The 23,438-nt window shown below is 38.9% G+C and overlaps 1 protein-coding gene across 1 annotated transcript; it reads right to left on the reverse strand.

The window, feature by feature from the left end:
• Positions 1–2,873: 2,873 nt before the first annotated feature.
• LOC103511582 lies at positions 2,874–22,453 on the reverse strand. Its single transcript, XM_017445046.2, has 20 exons — positions 22,297–22,453; positions 21,663–21,821; positions 20,301–20,533; positions 19,815–20,048; positions 19,575–19,665; positions 19,182–19,288; positions 17,683–18,612; positions 15,366–15,564; positions 14,712–14,876; positions 14,192–14,353; positions 11,389–11,535; positions 10,661–10,910; positions 9,826–10,175; positions 7,313–7,581; positions 6,407–6,737; positions 5,775–5,960; positions 5,199–5,381; positions 4,760–4,870; positions 3,932–4,233; positions 2,874–3,147 (listed from the first exon to the last, which is right to left on the reverse strand). Exons 2-20 carry the CDS (start codon positions 21,816–21,818, stop codon positions 2,874–2,876), a joined length of 4,680 nt encoding a protein of 1,559 aa, XP_017300535.1. The 5' UTR covers positions 21,819–21,821; positions 22,297–22,453.
• Between the last annotated feature and the right edge of the window lie 985 nt (positions 22,454–23,438).

Genomic DNA, 23,438 nt, shown 5'->3' on the forward strand with positions numbered 1-23,438 from the left:
AGTATAAATAAAGTAAAGGGGTAAAAAAATACTTGAGCCTCTCAATTGCGAATCAAGGGGGATATTCCGGTTAAAAAATGCAAGACAATTTACAAAACCCAAATTAGAAAAAGTGAAAAAAATAAACATTTATTTGCCTACCTATCATTCCATAGGAATGTAAAAAATCACTTGACCTCGAGACAAGAGACTTAAGATATAACAAAAAGGATAAACTTATCACAGTAGAAAAAATGCTGCCAAACTCATTGATTTTCCTTCGACTTTATGCATATCATGGCTACCAAATACCAACCAAGGTACTGGTAGGTATAAATTTTCTAGCAACAAATTTCCTTTAAATCCTTTTTTTCTATCAAACTAACGACTATGTAATATTAATTTTTGTACCGTGGTAAATAAAAAGTAAAAAAGTAACAAATATCACAATGTTGAGAAAAACAAAAAGTACTTATTTTTTTTAGAAAACTACTTACCTTATTTTTTAGAAAACGCACGTTCCGATCATATTTCTCGAATATTTCACATTTTCTCCCGGAAAACTATTATTATTATTTTGCAAAGGTGAAAAGAGACTTGTCCCGTACCCTTGCTGATATTCATATCTAAATATGTCATGAGATTTTCTTAAAATATGTCAACAAAGAAAATGTCAAAATATGTAAAACCTTTGATCAACTGTGCCCTGCCCATAAAGGGCCTTTCAGTATAATGCTAAAAGAATGGAGGGTAAAACCTACGTCACTAAAGAATTATTATTATTTTACAAAGGTGGAAAAAGACTTGTCCCGTACCCTTGCTGATATTCTTATCTAAATATGTCATGAGATTTTCTTAAAATATGTCAACAAAGAAAATGTCAAAATATGTAAAACCTTTGATCAACTGTGCCCTGCCCATAAAGGGCCTTTCAGTATAATGCTAAAAGAATGGAGGGTAAAACCTACGTCACTAAAGTGACGTTAAACCATTATCAAACAAAAGTTCTAGCAGTATGAATTAGGTATATTCTGTCCCTGAACAGAAGGACTATTTCCCCCCAGAATATTTACATATCAAATTAAGCTCTCTACCAAAGATTTTTTTCAGTCCTATTCAGGCAGGATAAACAAGATTATTTAAATGTCTTCTGGTCTTAAATGTCTTAATCACAAAGAAGAGAGAGAGGAGTAAGTTGGGAAGATGTCGAGGGAAATGAACGATATAATGATAGGAGGTGGTGGCGAGGCTTCATTAATCGACCCAGTAAACATTATAAAAATATTTTGAAATGGGTTTCTTTGGCGATTGTGATGGTGACGCGATAATCTATGTGTAGTTTTACACCCTCCTGTTAACCAGACGAGCGTCTTATCTAGCTACTAGACAAACCGTGCCCTTAACCCTAGAAAGGTAGACTGTTTTTTTTTTTTTTAGGTACATTTTGGGTAGACGTAATTTTTACTGACTCATCAAAAAAGAGCGTTTTTTGCCACTGTGAGATGCCGTATCAAGAATAGATATGTTTTAAGTTTCAAAAGATTTTTTGTTATTTAAAAAGAAAAAAAAATACCACGAAAATAAAAGAGGTGTGAGTAAAATTTAATCACGTCTACCCTTCTAGGGTTGTTATTGTTGTTGTAGCGGCTTTAGCTTTCGCCGAATGGCGATAGCAGAATAAAGAAAAGATGTCTTTTTGTATCTGCTATACACCGGGGTGATGATCTCTAGCTCTCCCATGTTAAATTGGCTCGCTCGTCCTGAACCGCAGTCAACCATCGTGAGGACTTGTATTTGGTCTTTAAAAGCAGAGAAAACAGAGAGCAGAGAGTAGATCAGCGTCTAGCAAGGGGACTATAAACAGGGAGTAGACTAGTCCAAATACATCAAAAGCGAAGGTTGAGTGCGAAGGGCATCCACTCGGAAAATTTTGTTTAGCCAAAACCAGTTGGCCTCAGAGCGATCACCCTCAAGTTGATTGAGAGGCCGACGACAAACGCCGACCCCATCTGAACATGGGAAAAGGCGAAGAAAAATAAGAGAAGATGAAATAGGTATATGTAGGTACATCCTACTTATGCTAAACAAAAACAATGGGCTTACATATCTTGAAACTGGTTCAGACGTAGGAAGAACAGACTAGGGTTCACTATACCGACTAGAGTACAATCATTCATCTCGTCCTGGTCCAGATGAGCCCACTTGGGAATAGGTAGCTCACTCGATGCAAGTACAGGAACTCCTGAAACATGAATCAAATAATAGACCGCTCGACTAAGATCTTCCCATTTCAGTGAATGTACGAGTAAAGACGGGGGTAAATATTAAAAGGCTTTTATAAATGAGGTTTTTAAGGCCACTGTATAACCCCTGTTTTTAGTGAGTGTTTTATCCTCCATTCGGTAACAAATCACTCGCCTCTTCACAACTGAGTGGACCCGGAAAGCCAGCAGCAGGAAAAGGACAGGATAGGATAAGAGAAAGCAGTTCCGAGAATGAACCTTTTCTCTATAGGATAAAGTTTGCCCCGGGTGGGAATCGAACCCGCTACCCAACGCTTACAAGGAAGGTATCCTAACAAGCTAACTAAGCTGGCTACACTTTCTGCCATATGCAATGTGGCCATATGGTAGAAAAAAATAGCCTTTCTTTATTCTGCCATCACCATTCGGCTACAGCTGAAGCCGCTACAACAACAACAACAACAACAACAACAACAACAACAACAACTGTCGAACTCATCCTCCGAACTGGAATCCTCATTCTCCTCCTGATCCAAATGGTCTACATTATACACGAGCCACCGGATTTCCCTATCCACTCCATCTTCCAGAAGACAAGGCCACTCGAGACTTGCCATTTGCTTCTGTAGCCTGAGCCGCATTTCAAACCCGTTATATTCGACACGGCTTAGTTCCGGCTTCGAACTCATCCTCCGAACTGGAATCCTCATTCTCCTCCTGATCCAAATGGTCCACATTATACACGAGCCACCGAATTTCCCTATCCACGCCATCTTCCAAAAGACAAGGCCACTCGAGACTTGCCATTTGCTTCTGTAGCCTGAGCCGCATTTCAAACCCGTTATATTCGACACGGCTTAGTTCCGGCACTACAGAACAGAGGAGTGGCAGCTGATTCTCATACTGTCGATCGTCTATTGATACACTGAAACAAGAAAGTCGGATATAATGAAAAGTTACACTATCAGATCTCTCGTGAAAAATCACATAGAATCAAATATTTGATGATTCTAATGGTGGCATGAGAAAGTTTTTGAAGCCTATCATGCCAGCCTGGTGCCAGCTTGTAGAGCAGCGTGCCTGCCTTGTAACCGCTAGGCCGTGGGTTCGATTCCCACCCGAGGCGAAATTAATCCTAAACAGATAAAGTTCGTTCTCGGAACCCCGAGCTTACTCCTATCCTGTTTTTCAGTCCTTTGATTTCAGGACAAAAAGACCTCCGCTATTACAATTTCCCCTATGAAGTAAAAAAAAAGAAAAAAAAATACTTACTAGAAGTGAACAAACTTGTGTTCAATATTGAGTGTATACTTGTCATGTAGTCCAGGCAAATGAAACTGTATGAACACAAAACCCTGGCTCTGATACCACATAGTCTTGGCTGGGTATGACACCAACGTCAATGGAGGCATGTCTGGATCTATATCTTTCACATAGAATCAAATATTTGATGATTCTAATAGTGGCATCAGAAAGTTTTTGAAGCCTATCATGCCAGCCAGCTTGGAGAGCAGCGTGCCTGCCTTGTAACCGCTAGGCCGTGGGTTCGATTCCCACCCGAGGCGAAATTAATCCTAAACAGATAAAGTTCGTTCTCGGAACCCCGAGCTTACTCCTATCCTGTTTTTCAGTCTCCCTTTGATTTCAGGACAAAAAGACCTCCGCTATTACGTTTCCCCTATGAAGTAAAAAAAAAAAAAAATACTTACTAGAAGTGAACAAACTTGTGTTCAATATTGAGCGTATACTTGTCATGTAGTCCAGGCAAATGGAACTGAATGAACACAAAACCCTGGCTCTGATACCACATAGTCTTGGCTGGGTATGACACCAACGTCAATGGAGGCATGTCTGGATCTATATCTTCGGGAAGTGGGGTTAACTTGACCGTGGGAAGCGAGGGTTCCGGGTTCGATGCCCGCGTGGAAATTCCAGCACATTGAATGGTTTCGTTGGAAGTCTCGGGTAAAGATGGGAGAGGGCGTGAGCTTGAAGGTGCGCTTGTGTTTGTCTGTTATTGTAGACAGAGTAAAAGATGAGAAAATGAGTTTTCATAGCAAATAGCTTCTTGGTGACCCAAAAGACCCAACCCCGACCCAAAGTTGTGACTTTCGTTAGAAATGAATAGCTCACCCCTAAAGGGGATTTAGCTAAAAAAGGGAAGTTATACCAGGCCTAATTTCCAGAAAAAAAATTCGTTCTTTGAAAAAGTGATGCCGTAATATTACATGGGGAAAACACATAGAAAAATATGTCATAAGATCATAATCATTGTAATAAATTAATAATAATAGTCACGCTGACGGGCTGAGGTTGAAATATTTCCACAGGTCAGAGAGAGCGAGAAAAAAAATGGTCTCAAAATTAAATTGTAAGAATGAGAGAGAGAACGTCCATTATACATTGAGAATATACATTGGAAATGAGGAAAAATAGTTGACAATAATAATAAAAACAAAGATTTCTATTATTGTGAATCTATTGTAAAAAAAGTATCATTTTCAAATCCACATAAATGTTTGATTTGTACCACTTACCAGTTTCTGATCCAAGCGAGGGGCGAGATCAATTCCATACAGATGACTTACAAACTCCGTCATCTCCTCTTCATCAAGAAGTGCTGCCTCGTCTATGACATATTCTTCATCCTGAAACAATTTATAGACAATGCCCGGGGTCATTTGTGACTTTCTGATGATAACTGAACGTAAAAAAGCAACATAGTAATGAGACACATAACTCACCGCCGTTTTTTATTTCGTAGCAAAAAAAACAAGTACTACATCAGAGTCGTGTGGTCTGTGTCTTATCATGCCCATTCCGTAGTATGCCTCTCATCAGATGGGCGAGAAGAGACCCAATACTTCCCATATAATAATAATAATAATAATGTAATAATAGTGCTTATTTATACTGCTCGCATAGGACTGTAAAGTCCCTTTACTCCAGCAGTAGGCTACTACTATTATTGTTTGCTCCGTCCAAACAGCCACACTGTTCATACAGACACTCCATATGAGATGGATTAGGTATAGCTCGCTGGGTGCTAAGCAGAGTGGTGCGTAGTTGGAAATGTGAGATCTCTACTTGGGACGAAGGCAGATATTCCGAACATTGGAATGAGTCGAGAAAGTAGGCGCTGTTCAATGCCAGGACGATCTGGAAAAGAGAAAATGCAACAATAATAATCAATCAAATCATTTAGAGGGCACGGTTAACCAAGTGGTAACCCGATTGCTTGCCACGCAGAAGGTCCCGGGATCGATACCCACCACCGACAAAAATTTGTACGTTTTTGGATTGCAAATATTTCAACGGGTTACTTTCTGGTGTTCTCGTGTTGAACCAGTACCTAAATCGGAAGTATTGTGTCTCTTCTCACCCATCTGATGAGAGCTATACTACGGGATGGGCATGCTACGACACAGACCACACGAGTCTAATGTAGCAGTTGTTTCATTGCTAAGAAATAAAAACGGCGGTGAAACACCCATTTTTTTTTTTTTTTTTTTTTTTTTTTTTTTTTTTTTTTTTTTTTTTTTTACTGCTTACCTTTCCCACGAAGTACTTTTCATGTTCGCCCCTCATATTCTGGTCTATCAGAGACTCAATATAGCGACCTATCTCTGGGTTCCACTGCTCATCTTGATCCATAGGTAGTAGTTTGGTGGCGAAAGCTAGAAGGACCTGGTCGGGGTATATCTTGAGATTGGGAGGCACAGAGTACAGTTTGGACACCTGGAGAAGAGAAACGAATGATTTATTTAATCTTTCGACAGTTACTTTAAAAAGGAAGAAAACAATGGAGAAATAGAAAAGAGATTGGTAGCGCGAATGCCTGGTAAGCACTAGGCCGCGGGTTCGATTCCCGCCCGGGGCGAATAATGTTCGTTCTTGGAACGTTGGCATTTTTGTCCTGTCTTCCTTCTCTATTTGATTTCGGGACGATAAGACCTTGGCAGTTGCAGTTTCCTCTAATAAACCTCTTGGAGAAATTTCCGCTACTAAAAAGGTTCAATTCCAGGAAAAGATTAATGTAATCACGGAACACTTGTTCAACGATTTATTCAGTCCAACACTTATTTAATCTGTTTGAAAGTTTAAAAATAACAATTATATGTAATAATAATAATAATAATAATAATAATAATAATAATAATAAATGAAGTTTTTTTTTAACTCACCGGATAAACGTCGAACTTCCCCGCCGCATCGCACAGTTTGACCCGCACCGAGTTCACCGCTCCCGCCTCGTCCACACTGACTATCTCCATCACCCTCGCCCTCACCACCCTCCCATGCGCCCGTTCCACACCCACCACGTCCCCCAAGCTCGGGTCACAATGCACCACGCGATGCGCCGTGTCCGCGAAATGTGCCCGCATGGCCATATTAATGCTGGTGAGTTTATCGTGGTGCGGAACCCACGCGCCGTTTTCGTACTTTTCGAGCAGACGAATCGTGAAACACGACCCGTCTATCACCGACAGCACGTTGAACTTGATCATGCCTTGTCTGAAATGACAGAAAGGGATTTTATTTTTATTTTATTAATTATTATTATTATTATTATTTCCTTTACAAAGGTTGATTCTAAATTTCATGACTTAATTCGGTCTTGAACCGCCAACCTTTAGACATCTTGAAAAAAAAAAAAAAAAGATGAGTGTTGCAGTTGCACCTTCGTTTTTATTTAGGTAGCAATGAAATAACTGGTAAATTAGACTTATGTGGTCTGTGTCGTAGTATGTCCCTGATCAGATAGGTGAAAAGAGACGCAATACTTCAAATTTAGGTCCTGGGTCAACACCAGAAAGTAACCTGTTGAAATATTCGCAATCGAAATATGAGTGCATTTTTTTTTTTTTTTTTTTTTTTTTTTTTTTTTTTTTTTTTTTGTTTTTGCACCCGCGGATAAAAAAAAAAAACTTCTCTACAAAATTTTTTTTTTTTTTTTTTTTTTTTTTTTTTTTTTTTTTGTCGATGATGGGATTCGAAAAATAATAAAAATACAAGACCACGTTCAGTCTGCCCCAGTAAAGGAATTTGAAGTCCTAGTTGGGCAATTTAAGACGAGGTATATTTTTTACCTGGGGAGATGAGAAGCAGGGCTGTCCAAATCCTGCACGAAAGCATGTCGATATTTACACGCGGTCACATGGCACTGTCCAAACATCAACAGCTGTATACAGAGGGGTACTGTACGCTTCTCTGCTTCTCGCCTGTGCTTTGTCTGTTTGCTAAGCTCCACGATATGGGAAGGTATGTCCAGACGAATGCGCTTGCATAGAGATACGATGTCGTGGAACTGAGCAACGTTCGAATCGCTTAAGAGAACATGACATCGTCCACACTTGACCTGGAAAGAGAAAATAGAGGTTGGACAGAAGAATAGAGGATTAGAGGTACCGACGCCCTAACTTATTTCGCTCGCCATGAAAAGGCCACAGACATTCTTTTGCTCTTAAATTTGTCTTTCAATGGAGCAGGTGCAAATGGGTAAAAATTATTAATAAATAGTTGATTCCTACGTAAAAAGTAGTGAAAAATCCAAATCTGATGTCCAAACTCCGAAAAAGTAACTTTAAAAGGTCGAAAATTCAATTTTCAATTGCCGTTCTAATTAAAAGTTCAAATAGTTGTGACGTCAGATTTCACGTCAAAATGCGCAGAAACGCTTGCGCACAAACAAACGAAGCGGGATTCATAAATTATGACGTCATCGCGTACGGGAACGTATGCCATGACGTCAAAGTTCACGATTTACCGGTATTTTTTTAATCGATTTATCTCGGGATCTAGAAGTCGTAGAAGAAAAAGAAAAAATCCGTTGGTCCTCATTTTTCTTGCTCTATGACTTTGCAATATCACCCTAGTAAGCGCAACTGATCTATTGCTTAATAGAACTTGAAGCCCCCCTAAAAAAAAAAAAAAAAAAAAAAAAAAAAAAAAAAAAAAAAAGAAGAGAGAGAGCTGAATAAGAAATGACCAACGAAGGTGAATAAGAAAGCAGCTATTATTAGATAATATCAACCTTTAAATTTTACTCGACACCATTGCTTAAGTCTAAGTAAATTTTAGGTGATTAGATGCCTGCGTGTTACAAAATTAGCACTAGAAGTAATCATAGAGGCGCGCTTGATTGCGCTTGAGCTTTATGGATCATATGGATTTTAACAATATACCTTGATATAATTAGGCTTGCCAAATATCCAAAATGCGATTCGGGACGCGAATCGCGAACATAATTGCCAAATCCGCGAACATAATCGCAAAATCCGCGAACAAAATCGCCAAATCGGCGACCATAATCGCCAAATCCGCGAACAAAATCGCCAAATTCCGCGAACATAATCGCGAAATCGCAGCGAAACATAATCGCCCAAATATCCGCACGAACATAATCGCGAAAATCCCGATCGCGTAATCGCGAAAATAATCGCACAAATCCCGCGAACAAAAATCGCAAAACCCAGCGCGAACATAATAGCCAAATCCGCGAACAAAATCGGCGAAATCCGCGAAACATAATCGCGAAATCCGCGAGCATAATCGCAAAATGCGCGAACATAATCGCGAAATCCGCGAACAAAATCGCCAAAATCCGCGAACAAAAATCGCCAAATCCGCGAAACATAATCGCGAAATCCGCGAAACATAATCGCGAAATCCGCGAACATAATCCGCCAAATCCGCGAACATAATCGCAACAAATCCGCGAACATAATCGCCCAAATCCGCGAACCAAAATCGCGAAATCCGCGAATCATAATCGCCAAACCGCGAACAGATAACATAATCGCCAAATCCGCGAACAAAATTGCCAAATCCGCGAACATAATCACGAAATCCGCGAACATAATCGCGAAATCCGCGAGCACAATCGCCAAATCCGCGAACATAATCGCGAAATCCGCGAACACAATCGCCAAATCTGCGAACATAATCGCCAAATCCGCGACCATAATCGCGAAATCCGCGAACATAATCGCGAAATCCGCGAATCCAAGGGACCAGCTCATTTTTTCGTTTAAGGCTGTTTAATACAACATTTTCTCGTTTATAAAGGTTTAGCAAAGAAGTGGAAGAGCAAACTGATGAAAGCATGACAAATTTAAACAAGACAAGTTAAGAACAAATTCTGATTTATAGAGGTAGGTACCTAATTTTAAAGTTAAAAAACGCGTCCCGAATTTTTTCTGGGACAGAAACGGAAATTCGGGACAAAACGCCCCAAAATGAAAAACTGAACGGGACGCCGGGACACCCCCTGAAATTCGGGACTGTCCCGGCCAATTCGGGACGTTTGGCAAGCCTAGATATAATGACTAGTATGACTACTTTGATGAACTGTCGATGTCGTTCCATTATGAAACGCTGCCTCCAATGATGAAAGCCCCAAGATTAATAAAGTTCTTTACCCTAGCTTCGAAATAATGACTACTTTGACGAACTGTCGTTTCATTATGAAACACTGCCTCCAACCTCCAATGATGCCCTTGATTTTTTTATTTACCATCGGAAAAAACCCATCAAACTTGATTTTTTTTTATCAAAGGAAAGATGAATCGCTAAATCGTGAAATGCAAACATAGGTAAATACCTGCTGGTCCGCTTGATGTTCAAACATATTGACCAGCGCTGACTTGAGCAGTTTGAACCGGTGCGGGAACGCGTTCTTGTTGCTAGGCAACGCATAGTGCACCAACACGCTGACGTCTTCGACAAACACATTGCACATCGCTTCATCGTCGCATATGAGAATGGGGTTGTGCTTCCCCAAGTTCCATTTGGTCATGTAGCTGTGCACGGTGACGATGTTCAAGGCACTGTGTATAGGGAATAGGTTCGGATAGAGAGAGGAGAGAAAGCTTTCCACTTGAAGCACTTGACTGGAGTTTTCGCACAGGATGGCGATTTTCTCGTTGGACGAGGAGTAGGTCTGTAGGATTTCTGAAACAAAAAACAAAAAAAAATCAATCAAAATACAATCGTGAATTATTTGTGGTAAAGCAGAGAGGTTCTTCACAACGCTTTCTGAAACACTAATAAACGATCAATCAAAATACAATCGTGAATTATTTGTGGTAAAGCAGAGAGGTTCTTCACAACGCTTTCTGAAACACTAATAAACGAGCCAGGGTAAGAGATTGCAGTGCAGGGAAATTCAGAAGTATCGGCTAAAAAGTTCAATTTTAACCAATCAGATTGTTTAATCCACAGTTGAGCTTGGATAATTTTCAAGTTTGAGGTCCTGGTCATGTGTCAATCTAGTTCAGTTATTCTCAAACTGGGCGATATCGCCCACCTGTGGGCGTTTGTAGGATTTGTTACAATTCTGGTTGACGGGCGATGAAAATTATTGAGTTGTCTGGGTGAAGGCCAAAGAAAAATAGTTTGAGAAACCCTGATCTAGTAGGTAACAGAGTAATACTCACTCAACAAATGTCCTTGCTTCTTCTCGTGTCCCGTGATGATACTCAGACTAAACTCAACCTTGCCATAGATAGCAGCCTCCAGGAAACTGCTGAACACCAGCACAGGCTTGCTCATTTTGTTCACAATCAAGTTCTCCAGCTTCTTGTTATACACTTCACTGCTGAGTATAACTTGTAGTTCAGGACTTGACGGGCATTGTTCTATACGCGCCTTGGATAGGGCTTGTAGGAAACCGAAATAACTCATCACCTGGAATAGGGAAGATAAGTAATAGTAATAGAAACTTTCATACACAAAAAGCCCGTTCTGAAGCTTAGGTGTGGGGGCAACTGCTCCAACGGATGGGTTAAGCTTATACGAATCTACGAATAGTAATAGAAAAGGGGGGTTTGATCGAGGGAACTGTAACTGTTAAGGTCTTATCGTCCCGAAATCGAAGATAGGGAGGATGGGAGAGGAGAAAGCCAGCCGTTCCAAGAGCGAACCTTACCAGTATAGGAAAGTTGGCCCAGCGGTTACAAGGCAGACGCGCTACATCTCATAGGTATGTATGATACTGGCTGAGTATGTTGATTAGTAAAACCTTTTTACTTTCCTTGGAATATAGGAAGGAAGTGCCTGTACTAAATGGCACATCATCTCGATGAGGGGAAATCAATTCAGTTTCCAAAAGGAAAATACAGCTAAAGTAATTTACTTCAAGTTCAAAGAAATAATCCCTTCTTACCTCTTTGGAGAACCTGTCTAGCAAAATGTCCGCCCGTTCCAGAACATAATGAAACACGTTGCTCAGACCAACTTTGCGAGTTTCCTGGAGTCTGCCCAAACATAACGGTGTAGTTATCAATATATCACACCCGTTCACTGCGCGCAACTGAAAATAATAATAGTAATAATAAAGATAAAATTATAATAATACACAAATATGGGTATGATTTACTTCAGAACGTCTGATATAGAATACAATGAAATGAGTTCGAGTGTAATGTTAATGTAACTACCGGATGGACTAATAATAAATACGCTACATAAACTAATGAAGCATAGGTTTTATCTAATATATAAAAATGAATATTTGTTTGTGTGTGTGTGTGTGGGGGGGGGTGTCGGGGTGGGTGTGTGTGTGTCGGGTTGTCCATCACACTTTGGTCTTTTTCTGTGGGAGAATAATGAGGCGGGAATTTCAAACAAAAGGGGAAAAAACTCCTGGATCTCCTATAATGTGTAGAATTGTAGATTGAAATGCATAGGACTCAGGTACATGGTAATGCCAGCATGGGCAAAGAGCGATTTTCAGCATGGGCAAAGAGCCTGTTTTTGAAACCGAACCCTTCAAAAACACAAGTTATGCTGGTGGGGACAAACAGTTTTGAGGGGGAAAAAAACTCCTGGACCTCCTGTAATGTGTAGAATTGTAGATTGAAATGCATAGGACTCAGGTACATGGTAATGCCTACCATGTATTATGTAATGTAATGTAATGTAAATGCAGTTTATTTCTGTTATTATGTCACAACTTTGGTGCTCACTGCAGCACTGTAGGATTTTTCCCAATATCTCAATAATCCTGAAATCCAATGTTTACCTACCATACTGGCACCGGTCGCTATGCGCATTTATATGTCATAGCTACAGACTATTTTCCGGTTCGTTTTTGTTAAGCTACGCCGAGCAAGACCACTAAAGAGGGGTACCGTACGCTTCTCTGCTTCTCGCCTGTGCTTTGTCTGTTTGCTAAGCTCCATGATATGGGAAGGTATGTCCAGACGAATGCGCTTGCATAGAGATACGATGTCGTGGAACTGAGCAACGTTCGAATCGCTTAAGAGAACACGAACTTTATGCCTGGCCAAACCGCTCATCCGATTGCTATGAAACTTTGTCAACGTATTGCTTGCACTCCCGTGAAGGTTATGGGCTATTTTCCGGTTCGTTTTTGTTAAGCTACGCCGAGCAAGACCACTAAATGGATGAGTGACATGAACGGCCATGCCTTTAAGGACTCCGGCTAGTACCTAATGAAAAATAGGTACCTACAATAAATAAATAGGTAAATAATTATACAAAAATGAAATAACAAAGCGTGTGCATATTTTGTGGTTTTGTTTTGGAAAGGCATTTTTTTTTCAGCAAGAGTGTGACACCTAATTGTTTAAATCAGTGAGACAAAAATATTTCGTGTTTCTGACACCTAAGCGCCTGGTTCAGTTATTTTGTTTGTGACATTTTTTCGTTGTTTCAATGCTGATAGCAGCACTGTGGGAAACATTTTTTTGTGTGTTTGACATGGTACCATAATTATATAGTAGCAATTATTTGTATTTATGCATTTTTCCCCTGTCCATGTTATGCAACTAGTAGGTAATTCTCTTTCTTGATGGCTAATTGAACGGAGTAGGTACGGGTGAATATAATATTTTTACTTTCTTTATTTTTTATTTGTAGGGATTAGGTCTGACAGACAGACAGACAGACCGACCGACACCGAAGCGAATACAATAGTCCGTCCACTATACCTTTTATTATTAGTAATAATAAAGGAAGGACGGACTAAAATGAAATAACAAAGCGTGTGCATATTTTGTGGTTTTGTTTTGGAAAGGCATTTTTTTTCAGCAAGAGTGTGATACCCAATTGTTTATCAGTGAGACAAAAATATTTCGTGTTTCTGACACCTAAGCGCCTGGTTCAGTTATTTTGTTTGTGATATTTTTTCGTTGTTTCAATGCTGATAGCAGCACTGTGGGAAATATTTTTTTGTGTGTTTGACATATGACATGGTACCATAGTAGCAATTCTTTTATTTATGCATTTTTTTCTCTGTCCATGTTATGCAACTAGTAGGTAACTCTCTTTCTTGATGGCTAATTGAACGGAGTAGGTACGGGTGAATATAATATTTTTACTTTCTTTATTTTTTATTTGTAGGGATTAGGTTCTTCAGAATTTAAAGTTTTGAAGTGAAGAAAAAGGATTTTTAATGTGTTCCCATGGACTGATTGTCACAGATTTCGTTCCCCGATTGATACCCTTTGCTAAATTGTATGACTTCTACTCGAACCACCAACTTTCAGATCCGAAGTCCATCACCCTAACCACTACCCAAATTATTGACGTTTGCTTTAGTTTGAAAGAAAAAATTCAAAATGAACAAATCAATGTGTGGTTTTTAGACTTTTTAGTTTTGATTTTCCAATCCTTATAAAAATCTTTTTAATTTTACGTTCATTATAGGGAACCTATAGCTACTATATAAAAGTAACTATTGGAAAGGGCCCAAATTTTTATTTTTTATGGCTTTCTTTTAAGAGGCAGGGTTCTCCAAGAGGAGCTCTTCCACCCAACCACTATTTTCTTTCTTTTTTTCACTGTGAGCCTTTGACATATTTCACCAAGGAGATCTTGAATGTTCCTAGACTTTGTGAGTCCCTTATATCCCTATGGTGGAAAAATTCGTTTTTATTTTTTTTTTTTTTAGAAACCAATGTGCCTCTATATTACAAGATGACTTTACAAAGAATAAAACTCACCCACGCTTTCCTTTCATTCTCAGGCGAGGATCCATAGATAGTTTTCACTGTGACGTCATAGTATTTGTCAATAAAACAGGAGGCTGCTCTATACAGTTCATCACAGACTTTGGAATTAGGAGCCAGGATTACCACAAACGGCTCGATCTCGACCGACTTCTTCTGTAAACACGTAATATACATATGAGGACGTAATGCACGATTCTAATGATGACAAAATTCTAACGCATCACCGATAGAGGCAATTTTTACCGCTAAGGTCTTATCGTCCCGAAAGCAAAGAGAGAAGGAATACAGGATAGGATTCTAACGCATCACCGATAGAGGCAATTTTTACCGCTAAGGTCTTATCGTCCCGAAAGCAAAGAGAGAAGGAATACAGGATAGGAGAAAGCTAGCCGTTCCGAGAACGAACATTATTCCTTAAGGATGAAATCCTCCCTGGGCGGGAATCGAACGAGGCAGACGCGCTAACCTAACTAGGCTGGTACTTGGCTTTTAATTTCCTGTCTCAACTTACATTGCGATAACTGAATTTCTTCTCGATAAGCACAGAGATGAGTGATCCTAGGTATGCTGAGTTATACTGGGACTTGAGTGTGTGTACAATACACATATTGCGGTGCTCCAGAATAGCAGACACGCTGCCAACTTGCGCTATAGACACTCGAGGAAAATCTGGGTTCTGAAAAATACAAATAACAATAATAATAATAAAAAGCTGGGATTTCGACATGAAGCTATAAATAAATAAAATAAAAAACTTTTTTTTCCCCTTGAAGAAGTTTGATAGAGGAAACTGCAACTGCTAAGGTCTTATCGTCCCGAAATCGAAGAAAGAAGGAAAACAGGATAGGAGAAAGCCAGCCGTTACGAGAACGAGCATCATCCGTTCAGGATAAAATCCGCCGGGGTGGGAACCGAACCCGCGGCCTAGCGCTTACAAAGCGGACGCGCTACCAACCAAGCTGACTAGGCTGGCCATAAATAAATGAAAAACTGACTTACGTCAGTAATAGAATGATGCAGCCGGTTTTCCAAAGCGCCCAGATAAATGCTTGCGTTCGTTCAGGATAAAATCCGCCGGGGTGGGAACCTAACCCGCGGCCTAGCGCTTACAAAGCGGACGCGCTACCAACCAAGCTGGCCATAAATAAATGAAAAACTGACTTACGTCAGTAATAGAATGATGCAGCCGGTTTTCCAAAGCGCCCAGATAAATGCTTGCGTCTATATGTGGTACTATTTTACTGTGAACTACCGGGTTGCACAACTTCAGATACGGTTCATCAGGTTTAGGCAAGGCGGGAGTAGGGAGTGTACTGTCTTGAGAGGAAACTGCAGACTGGTCCGGAGAAAGTTCCAACAAATCTCTGCTGAAACAACACCGTGAATAAGGGTTAAACAGAATGGAATAATCGCCGATCTGATGGACATACTATGACACAGACCACATGAGTCTAATGTAAAAAAAAAATCACCTTGGAAAGATGCCGCAGAACCCAGTAGCAGACTTTGGATTTTGAGATTGGTGGTTCGAGGGAAAGTCGAGTCAAGTAATTTAGCGCAGTATATCAATCAGCACAGACATTTCATCTCGGCAAATTGAAATTCATTAGTTTAAACATGTAATCACCTTGGAAAGATGCCGCAGAACCCAGTAGCAGACTTTGGATTTTGAGATTGGTGGTTCGAGAGAAAGTCGAGTCAAGTAATTTAGCGCAGTATATCAATCAGCACAGACATTTCATCTCGGCAAATTGAAATTCATTAGTTTAAACATGTCAGGACATAGCATTACGTGTAGCAACAGACATTTCCTTTTTTAATAGAGGTAGATATTTTGACACCAAAGGAGTGTCCATTCTATCAATACAGGAGAAAATAAAATGTTCACTAAATCTGAGTCCCAAGAGATTGAAAATTAAAAACATTGTAACTAAATAGTAGCGCAAATAAAATTGAGCTTTTAATCGAAATTCTAAAAGAAAAGAAAAATGTCACAACAACATTGGTATCAAAATCGTATAATAATGATAACTAACCAGGTAACCTTTGCCAGAGCAAAAATCAATAAAATAGGTACATAAAAGAAAAGAAAGTAAAAATATATATATGTGAAAGAAAGTAAAAAAGTAACATGAGTATGAAATAAATTCTAATAGCTTATCACAAAAAAAAAGTTAAAATCAAAAATATAGGTAACAAAATTAAAACCAGTCTCAAAAGCAACTAAAAAAGGCAGAATTGAAATACTTTGGAAAGTAAAATAAAATGGGTAAAAAGAATAAAAACTAGTCTCAAAAGCAACTAAAAAAGGCAGAATTGAAATACTTTGGAAAGTAAAATAAAATGGGTAAAAAGAATAAAAACTAGTCTCAAAAGCAACTTAAAAAAAGGCAGGAATTCTAATTATTCTAATACTGTTTTCACCAGTTGGGTACTTCAAAAGAGAGAAATAGAGGGCTCTCATCTCACTCTGGGACTCAGACCATATTTTTGTAGGATGCTAAAACTAATATCTAAAATGATCCTAAAATTATCGTTTGTTCGATCGTACTCTGTACCTGTAGTTTCCCAGCTAGTTTATAATGTTTGCCCTTCTACATCACAAGAGGATCTCAGTACGGCAGTTTCATAGTTGCTTCAGATATTTCAGTGATAAGAAATACAATGTTATCGTGATTGGTGGTGGTCATGCTGGTACTGAAGCCTGTGCAGCTGCCTCCAGAATGGGCTGCCGCACATTACTTGTTACTCAGAAAAAAGAAACTATTGGTAAGTAGGATCCATTTGGTCTAAAATGATCTCCAACAGTAAAGGGCGCTTTTTCTTTTTCAGGATCATCTCTCTCCCCCATTTTTTCTCTCTTTTCTTCAAGTGAAACAGCAACCATAAAAGAAATCAAAAAAGCTAATATTATAAAATAATAACAATAGTTAGCTAAAATGATCTCCAACAGTAAAGGGCGCTTTTTCTTTTTCAGGATCATCTCTCTTCCCCATTTTTTCTCTCTTTTCTTCAAGTGAAACAGCAACCATAAAAGAAATCAAAAAAGCTAATATTATAAAATAATAACAATAGTTAAACAAAATAATCATAGGTAATACCTACTAAAAAAAAGAAGAATGAAAAATAAATTATCAACACTTTGAAAGAAAATATTCTATGCCATTAAGTACTCAATGATTGAATATAAAAATTAATCTGAAATCTATGATTTCCGTGCTCCCACCTGGTGTGCAAATCAAAAACATACGAGTAGTAGGTAATATTGGTAGAGTATATTAGATTTAAGGTGAGGGGTGGGTTTCACCAACCTTCTTTTCAGCTCCTAACAGCCTGTTATCTTAACAGCCCTGTCAAGCCTAAACAAATCAAATGGAACTTAAGAGGTTGTTATCTTAACAGGCCTTCTAGGAGCTGAAAAAATATTGGTGAAATCCACTGCTTATCTTATAAATTAGGGAGGAAAATCAAAATGCACTGACCTGACACTCTTGGTACTGACTGATTCGGACCTCAAACATGACTTCTTGGCTCCATAATAGCTATCGATAAACTTCCTGTCATCAGAGGAACTGTGAGAGAGATTAAACGACACCTGTGATATATTGTCCTGGTCAGATTCTGTTTTACTTCGAGATCCATTGCCTTCATTTTCACTTTGAATTTTATTTTGAGATCCATGGCCTTCACTATCAATTCGCGTTTTATTTTGAGACTCATTGCTTTTATAACTGTGAGTTTTATTTTGAGATCCATTACCCTCATTATCACTTTGAATTTTATTTTGAGATCCCTTGCCTTTGTTATCACTCTGCATTTTATTTTGAGACTCATTACGTTCAGCATCACAGCTCAGTACTGTTTCTACTTCACTGACAGGAACACTAGGTGATTCTGGAGTGACACTCTGGCGTTTACGGTTTAAAATTTTCTCCATCAACTCACGACGTGATAGTCTCTTCGTTGGAACCGATGGATTTGCCCCTGGTAGAACCGATTTCTCGTTCGAATTCACATCAGAACACGGCGCTTTCGCGTTTATTACAAACGTTTTGTTAACTACACTTGATTTGGTTGAGTTTGAGCTTGAGAGCACTTTGTGGAGTAGTTTCTCAGCCGATATACCGCGTGTTCGATCACCATTCTCCACTGGAAAGTTAGAACTCTCGTCTACATATGAACAAGGTGGGGAGTTCTCCTTTGTTGAGATTCTATCATTGGTAATGATTGAGTTGGAAAGAACATGGTCACTTGCTTTGGCGTTATTAAGTAGTTTAGACAGAATACTGTTCCGTTTCTTTGGTCTCAAACCAGTGTCAGTCTCAACTTGGATTTTTTCAACTTTATCCTTTGGCCTGGGTTCATACTCATGTGTCTCAGGTCTGATCAGGGATTTGCTCCGTCTGGATTGCCTATCACCAGAAGTAACTGTACCTTCTTATTAATAAAATAAATTAAATTTTCAGGAGAGATGTCTTGTAATCCATCATTTGGAGGAATAGGGAAAGGACATCTGATAAGAGAAATTGATGCATTGGATGGAGTTTGTGGCAGAATCTGTGATAAAGCAGGGGTGCACTACCGTGTTCTCAACAAAAGAAAAGGTAGGTAAAACATTTGTTTATTTTCTATTATGTAAGAAGATTTCTCAAAAAAAAAAAAAAATCTGATCTAATAAAATTTGATTGGTTCACATTAAAGGTCCTGCAGTTTGGGGTATGAGAGCACAAATTGACAGAAAGCTGTACAAAAAATACCTCCAAGAAGAACTGTTTCACCATACTCCCAATTTAGAAATTCTGGAAAGCAGTGTGGATGATTTGATTGTGGAAAATGAGGCCAACCATCATAAATGCAAAGGAATCATTCTGAGTAAGCTTTGGTGTCAGTCTCAACTTGGATTTGTTCAACTTTATCCTTTGGCCTGGGTTCATACTCATGTGTCTCAGGTCTGATCAGGGATTTGCTCCGTCTGGATTGCCTATCACCAGAATCATGTGAAGTTTTCTCTCTACTCATATGTTGTGATGTTGTGTCACTTATAATGAAATCAGTGTGTTCAGAATGTGCTACAGATCGAGATCGCTGCTGTAAAAGAAGCAAACATAAAATTGAAAATTGTAGAGGACAATTTTCCCCCAGATTCGCGATGGAAAAATTTTAAAGGGGAATTAATTTAGTGGGGTTCTGGGACGGTATTTTTGAAGGTACATATTCCTGAATTTTTAGGGGGGAATTTTGTTGGAGAAATTCTATATTAGGGCTCAACAATGGGAACTCTTCTCAACCAGACTACATCTGTCTGAGGCAGTAGTTTCATTGGGTCCAATATCATAATATTTCATATGTGGAGCTAAAGTCTACTTCAACTTACTTTCTTTCTTTGTTTTCGTCGATAGGTCTCCAGGATGATTATTTTAGGGAACATTGAGTTTGCACGTGTTAATTCAGCAATCATATCAGGCCTCATAGATCCAATATCATATTATTTCATATGTGGAGCTAAAGTCTACTTCAACTTACTTTCTTCCTTTGTTTTCGTCGATAGGTCTCCAGGATGATTATTTTAGGGAACATTGAGTTTGCACGTGTTAATTCAGCAATCATATCAGGCCTCATTGAGCAGACTTGTGATAGCCACTGATCAGAAAACATTGCTCGATGGCAGTCCACCAGTTGCTTGCCAAGACTTAACAATTTCCGTGAGGTTTTGACAAACAGTTTTCCAAAGTGTTGACCTTGTATGGTATACTTGTGTTCATACATGTGGGATGAGCCGTTCAAGTGATACTTCTCTCGAATGTGACTCACTGACTCTTTAGGCCAACGAAGCATTTGAACATATTTCCTGCAAAATATTTAATTTCATTAACTAGATTTTAGAGAGTGGGGATCTAGTTTGGGGGAGGGAATTTTTGAGGGTACAGTATATTAATTTATTGATATTTTGTTCTTGACCAAGTGCTGATTAGAGTAAATGTATGTTGTTGAAGCTATAAGCTACAAGTTTACTTAGTTACAATCCTCCAACATGTGGGAGTACCACATGTTGGTTCTCTTATAGCTTAAAATTCAGAAATAGACCCAGATTTCTGCTTACCCACTAATGTTCTGTTCAATAGGGAACACATCACATAAAGTAATATCTATTGTCTGAGCAGGAACTTTTTCTACAGCAATATCCAAGGGAACAGGATGTGTTGCTAGCAGTGTGACAGTATCAGTGCAACCAATCTCTGTATAGCGGACATGGCACTCTCTCCTCTCCATATTCAGACTGAGTACCACAGCTCGGATCCATTGCTTGTCAGTGCCACTGTAGATGGCAACTGTCTGGGAAAATAAAACCAAAAGAAATAATGATGTAGAATTCACTACTTATACCATGCACATATTTGAATGCAGTTTTTTTTTTTTTTTTTTTTTTTAAGATGAGTCTCTTCTTCCTCTTGAGCCATTATATTTCCTAGAATAATGATCTGCCTTTCTTTCCTGTGTCCATTTGCTGTTGGGCCTTGCAGTCACAAAGGTTAGAGGTTTTAGCTTGTTGGTTGATTTGACAGCGCCTCTGGACTCATTTCTATTCCAAACAAGGTCTGTATTATTATGACTGCGGGATGAAGGGACATTGGAGTCTCACTCTGGCAGTATAATGTATATTCTATTCTAATCATTTTCTCTCCTTGTAGGCTATGGAGTGGAATATGACTTCGTAGACCCACGAGAACTGACACCTCATTTGGAGACCAAGCGAGTGGACAATTTGTTTCTAGCCGGACAGATCAATGGTACCACTGGGTATGAAGAGGCTGCATCACAGGGCGTGGTAGCTGGTATAAATGCAGCCGCCAAGGTAAGGTATATTCTATAGAAAGCAATACAGCAATATTTTGTTTTAAATAAAATGGCGAGGCAAAAAGTCTTCTAGGCTTCAAATGGCCCTGGCAGTAAGTAAGTAAATAAAATGAAGATATATCTTAGACTTAGAAGAATTTGTCAGCCTAATTAGCCTGGAAGGTAGTGGCCTGCCTTGTGAACGCTAGGTTGGGGATTTGATTCCCGACCGTGGCTAACTTTATACGAGACAGATAAGGTTCGTTCTCAGAACGATTGGCTTTCTCTATCCTGTCCTTCAATCGCGGGACGATAAGACCGCCACCTGTTGTTGTTACAAACCAATAAAAAAATAATAAATTAATAAAAAAAAAACTTACAAAAAAAAAAGTTACATTATTTATCATCCATTAATCCTAAACAGATACAGATGATATATTAGAATATACCTTGTTTATCCTGCTAAGAGAGGACTGAAAAGTCCCTTTACAGAAACAGTCTAACCAATTTCTCATGTTTTCCCTTGTCCTATCCTGTCCTGCTTCTCTTTCATTTTAGGACAATAGACTTCCTGTATTACAAATCCCTCTATCAAACCTCTTCAGAGAAGAAGAAAACAAAATCTTACCTGATTAATTTTGGGTACAAACTGGCTATTGTCAGAAAATTGATGTCTACTGAGCTTCTGCCTGACAAAATTGGCATGAGAAATTGCTTTTTCATTGTACTTTATGAGGACATAGTTGCCAGCAGTTGCAACATGAATGACTTTGACTGGCTCCATTTGCTTGAAAGGAAATGAATGTGTACAACCTTAGACAGTGATAAAATGAGGGAAACAAACACCGAGGTGCGAGGTCACATGTTTTTTTTCCATCCAGGAAGAACTTTATCCTAAACAGATGAGGTTTGTTCTTGGAACAGCTGGCTTTCTCCTATCCTGTCCTCCTTTTCTTTTTGTTTGTGACAAAGTCTTTGGCTAGGCAATAAAACTCTAGGAATGACTGGGTAATCAGACAAAAGCATGTTGAATGCACCACTGCCCAATGAGTCACTTAAGTTAAGCAACATTGCATATGGTTAGTATGAAGTTTGGCTATCTTCTTCTGGGCAATCGAGTGCTGCTGGTTATCTCAACCCCACTCAGGTTGGGTGAGGTTAATGTTACAAGTAGCTCATATGTCACAGTTAGAACAGAACTCAGTTGTTGAGTTCCAAGATTAGGAATGCATACAGGACTAATCTTAAGTTTATTTTCTTACCCTTTTCCAGTATTCGACAGTCAGGAATTACGGGTCAAATGGGAGGTGGAGGATGTAATCAAGCAGCTAACAAATAATTCATGTACGAAAAATAGTCACTACCGTTGAAACTTTTTCAAAAGTACGATACGCATGTAGAGTTAGACAAGTGTAGTGTAGTGGCGGGTAGGGCGAAGTTCTTTATCACCTACATCCATGCTGGATCACTTGGAGCTGGAGGATTTTTATCAACCAATAAAATTCCTTTTTCAGAAAAATGGCTCTCTCCTATTGGTTGATCTGATGATCAATCAATAAAAAAAAATCAACCCGAAACACGTGCTCGACTTTGGCGCTTTATTTTCTCCGTGCTGAAAAAAGGAACTATTCATCATAACAAAAACGTTACCGCGAAATTTGAAATTTGATAAAAACATAAAAAGTGGAATGAAGGATTAAGGTGTAAGTAATTTTTGATAAATAACTTCAAATCATGTTTATTAATCTAAAACCAACCTCAATACCCGCGAACATAATAGCCAAATCCGCGAACAAAATCGCGAAATCCGCGAACATAATCGCGAAATCCGCGAGCATAATCGCAAAATACGCGAACATAATCGCGAAATCCGCGAACAAAATCGCCAAATCCGCGAACAAAATCGCCAAATCCGCGAACATAATCGCGAAATCCGCGTTCATGTACGAAAAATAATCACTACCGTTGAAACTTTTTCAAAAGTACGATACGATACGCATGTAGACTGTAGTGTAGTGTAGTGGCGGGTAGCGGGAGCGGGCGATGGCGAAGTTCTTTATCACCTACATCCATGCTGGATCACTTGGAGCTGGACCAGCTGGAGGATTTTTATCAACCAATAAAATTCCTTTTCAGAAAAATGGCTCTCTCCTATTGGTTGATCTGATGATCAATCAATAAAAAAAAATCAACCCGAAACACGTGCTCGACTTTGGCGCTTTATTTTCTCCGTGCTGAAAAAAGGAACTATTTATCATAACAAAAACGTTACCGCGAAATTTGAAATTTGATAAAAAGTGGAATGAAGGATTAAGGTGTAAGTAATTTTTGATAAATAACTTCAAATCATGTTTATTAATCTAAAACCAACCTCAATATTCAGCTTATTGAGATTATAATGCAT

This window comes from Diaphorina citri, unplaced genomic scaffold, assembly GCF_000475195.1.
Source record: "Diaphorina citri unplaced genomic scaffold, Diaci psyllid genome assembly version 1.1 scaffold728, whole genome shotgun sequence".
In the NCBI taxonomy this organism is placed as follows: Eukaryota; Metazoa; Arthropoda; class Insecta; order Hemiptera; family Psyllidae; genus Diaphorina; species Diaphorina citri.

Bases quoted from the DNA above. Each gene is read 5' to 3' on its own strand.
- LOC103511582 (XM_017445046.2), bottom strand. From the start codon at position 21,818: ATGGAGCCAGTCAAAGTCATTCATGTTGCAACTGCTGGCAACTATGTC. The intron at 14,877-15,365 runs GTAAGTCAGTTT...TGTATTTTTCAG, and splicing joins TGCATCATTCTATTACTGAC to AACCCAGATTTTCCTCGAGT. The intron at 4,871-5,198 runs GCAAACAATAAT...AAATTGTTTCAG, and splicing joins AGTGTGGCTGTTTGGACGGA to GATGAAGAATATGTCATAGA.